Below are 3,799 nucleotides of genomic sequence, written 5' to 3' on the forward strand. Positions count from 1 at the left end.
GCCCTCCTGCCCTCCCCGCTCCCTAGCAGGCAATCTCACACTTTTCCCTTTTAAAACACATGGTGTTCCTTTTTAATAACGGCGGTGGCTCCAGATTGGGAAAGGGGGAAGAAAAAAAAAAACTTTTAAAGGCCCCAGCTCTGCAGGAAAGGCGGGGAGGCAGGGAGTGAAGGGGAGGCAAGCCCTCAAAAGCCCAGCCCTGGGATCTGCTGTGGGGAACCCTTGAAGAGGCCCCCCAAACCTGGCCCTGGGCCCCCAGCCTCAGTGGGCTCTTCCCAGCTGCTATGCCTGGCCTGGACTGTGGTGCATCGAGGTCCGGAGCCCCAACCCATTGTTTGGGGAGGTCTGGAGGGAGTGGGGAGGCAGCTTCTGCCTGGGGACACCAGAGATGGGAGAGACTGTAATCCCCTGCCCCCCAGCCATCGGAGAGCTCCCCTAGCTTGCCTCCCCACTAGGTATGGAGAATTCCTCCTCCCTATTTTGTGGAGGACAATCCGCAACAGAGAGGGGCGGCCGCATGCCCAGGTGGTCCAGCCAGTTGGCACCCATGGCCCCGGAGGCCTCAATCTGACCTCTCCTGCTGGGCTGGGGGGAGCAGTGGCCTGCCCAGGCCCGCCTGGCCTTGCCCTCTCGCCCTGGCCCCCCGAGGGCAGCTGCAGCTGCTGGCAGGCGGGCCTGGGCAGCCCAGACCAAGCAGGCGTGGTGTGGAGGGGCAGTACCCCCAGCCAGGACCCCTCTCCTCCAGAGAGAGCCCCCTCCCCAATAGGCCACAGTAGTGGGCAGAAAGGGGAGGGACCAAGGGGCGTGACCCTCCACTGAGGACTGAGAGAGGGGGCCTGGGGTCCAGGCAGGCCTGGCCTGGATCCCACCCTGGTGGGGGGGCCCAGGCAGGAAGCGGTGGGTGGGCCGGGCAGAGAAGTTGGCACGCCCGAGTTCATGCCAAAGGAATTCCGAATTAGCGGGCGGCTGGCTGCCTGGGACCTCCAGGGCGGCCCCCTGGCCCCCGCCCCCGGCCGCCCCCGCCTCCCTGGTGCTGGCCGACGCTGCCGGCTCCTTTGCACGGATGCGGAGACCTCCGGCGAGCCTTGGGCCAAGCCCCAAACGCAACTTCGATCCCAGGCTCCAGCAAGACACAGCCCGTGAGCCAAGTTTGCCCCGGAAAAGCGTCAGGGCCCGTCCCAGGGACCCTGTCCACCCCACCTCATCCTTTTGGGGCTGGCACTGGGCGCCTGCAGGCAGTCGGGGGCTCTGGGATGGCCAGGCTTGCTGGCTGGCTCTGGGCTGCTGACTGTAGTCCTGGCCCCTTTGCAGCCCCTTCGTAGCATTGGCTGCCTGGAGAGCCTTTTAGAATGTAAATCCGGCCTCCTCCTTCCCGGGCTCAGAGCCCTCCACTAACTCTTCAGTGCCCTCCAAATAAAACCAGAGGCCTGGAGGGGCCCTGAGCTGGCTGATCTCCCTGACCCAATCGCTTTGCCTGCTTGCCCCAGGCCCTTTGCACTTGCTGTGGTACTTGTCCTTCCTCTCTGCAGATGCCCTCTGGCCTCCTCGGTCTCTATCCAGGCCTCCCTCCGCCCTGCTTTGCCTCACCCTAGCCCTTACTCTGTGAGAGTCATAGTGTTCTTTTTTCTTCCTGTCCCTCTTCCTGGATTCAAGCCCCCTGCAAGGGTGGCATTTTGTATGTCTTGGTTGTTACTGTGCCCCAGCCCCTGGCCCACTGTAGACCACCATGAACGACCCTTACACCTGATCCGGGTGGAGGAAGGGGCCCCTTCCCAGAGGCTCCAAGAAATGAAGTCATTAGGCCGAACTTTGATGCAAAGCAGGGGCACTCAAAGGCAGGTTCTCCTTGCTTTAAGGACGAGGACAGTGTTTTCACTCTCCTATAAAGAACCCTTTGTGATGGATACCATGACACCCACTTCCCAGACAGGGAGACTGAGGCTCAGCCAGGCATTTGGCACGTTTGCAGTCCTGGCAGGCATCTGGCCTTGAATGAGACCCACTAGGAAACGGGAGGGGTCTGTGCCTAGGCTATGCATCCTTCTCCTCTTCTCTGGGCCTCAGTTTACCCGGCTGCACAATGGCTTCCCACTGGAGAAAAAGATGAAGCCCTGGGCTGAGCTGATAGCGAGAGCAGAGGCCCCAGTCGTGGGGGGACCCCCAACCACCCCACAGCCAGCACTCATCCCAGGCACAACCAAGAAGTCCCTTCTCATCTGACCTGCCCAGTGGCCCTTGGGGACATAGATCATTTAGTGAATTAGGACAACCAAGTCAGGGCAAAAGGACAACATGCAGCCCCTTCTTTAGGTGGAGCCTGGGAGGACAAAGCTCATTGAACTCCTCACCCCAAGCCACCTTCAGTCCCAGCAGCAGTGCAGGGTAGAAACAGTTCAGTCCCATGGTGCACCCTCCCTTCCATGTGGTTCTGTCATCCATACAAGGGGCAAGATTGGATAGGGAAACAATGTGGGTCGGTTAGCACAACACTCAGAGGACAGGAAGTGCTCCCAAAGCAAGGCGCTGAATGACTCATCAGGACTCCCAGGGAGGTGGCAATTGTACATGTCCTTGACTGCTGGCCAAATGGTTGGTGGTTCGACTCCACCCAGAGCTCCTTGTAAGAAAAGATTGGCAATCCACTTCTGATCCATCAGCTGCTGCAAACCCTGGGTGCACCCTTCTATTCCGATACACAAGCGGTCACCTTGAGTCGGTGTCAACATTAAGGCAGCGCCATCTCATGGGATCAGCGTGCTCACCTTTGTCCTCACGGAGGGGCCCCGGGGGTAATGCAGATGGGCAAGCCCTGGGCTCTAATCAAAAGGTTGGAAGTTCCCAGCCAGTTGCCTCATGGAAGAAAGACCTGGGAATCTGGTTTCATGGGGGGGGGGGGTCCCCTGATAAAAGCACCTGCTATATGGGAGCCCCCAGGGTTATCACAGAGGGAACCCATCATGTTGCTTCTACTTGCCGAAAGATAACAAGGCAAGTGTCCTGCCTGTCCGAACAGTGACTGTCAGAACAGTGTCCAAGTGTCTGGATGTGTGTAGGTCAGTGCCCAACTCGGAAAGGACCAGACATGGGTCAGTCAGACAGACATGGACTTGAATTACAACCTCACTCCTTCAACCTTGGGCTGCTCCATTGACCTAACTGAGCCATCGTTTCCCCATCTGTAAGGGCCCAGCATGGTGGCAGATCGCCAGACCTGACCACCGCTCCTCTCTGACCCCAGACACAGCCGTCATCAGCCCCCAGGACCCCACGCTCCTCATCGGCTCCTCCCTGCAGGCCACCTGCTCTGTGCTGGGGGACCCCCCACGGGCCACGGCTGACAGCCTCTACTGGACCCTGAATGGGCGCCGTCTGCCTGCCGACCTGTCCCGAGTTCTCAACGCCTCCACCCTGGCACTGGTCCTGGCCAACCTCAATGGGTCCAGGCAGCAGTCAGGAGACAACCTGGTGTGCCACGCCCATGATGGCAGCATCCTAGCTGGCTCCTGCCTCTATGTCGGCCGTAAGTGGGCCCTGTAGACCCCTGGGCACTCTGGGAGGAGTGGCGGCTCCCTCTGGAGAGGGCGTGAGTCAGGGGCCTCCTCTAGCCTGGGGGGGCGAATGGTGGGTGGACACTCACACTCTGGTTGGGGTTGAGGGTGGATGAGTTGGCAGGGCTGAACTGAAAGGCAGGCGTGCGCTGGTGGAAGCTGGATGGCACTGTAAGTGCTCTGGCCCAAGAATGCCAGCAGGTAACTATGCCAACATCCGCTGGCACCTATGAGGATGGGACCAAGACTGG

The 3,799-nt window shown here is 60.0% G+C and overlaps 1 protein-coding gene across 1 annotated transcript in view; it reads left to right on the plus strand.

Annotated features, from left to right (window-relative positions):
* The window catches only part of CRLF1 (cytokine receptor like factor 1), a 16,652-nt gene that overhangs the window by 7,711 nt on the left and 5,142 nt on the right, over positions 1-3,799 (plus strand). Inside the window, exons 2-3 of the mRNA XM_045299243.1 lie at positions 988-1,139; positions 3,239-3,520. Coding sequence (XP_045155178.1) covers positions 988-1,139; positions 3,239-3,520 — 434 coding nt within the window. The remainder of the gene's footprint in view (positions 1-987; positions 1,140-3,238; positions 3,521-3,799) is intronic.

Source organism: Echinops telfairi, unplaced genomic scaffold (genome assembly GCF_000313985.2).
Source record: "Echinops telfairi isolate 266 unplaced genomic scaffold, ASM31398v2 ScPeMD7_7457;HRSCAF=8495, whole genome shotgun sequence".
Classification (NCBI taxonomy): Eukaryota; Metazoa; Chordata; class Mammalia; order Afrosoricida; family Tenrecidae; genus Echinops; species Echinops telfairi.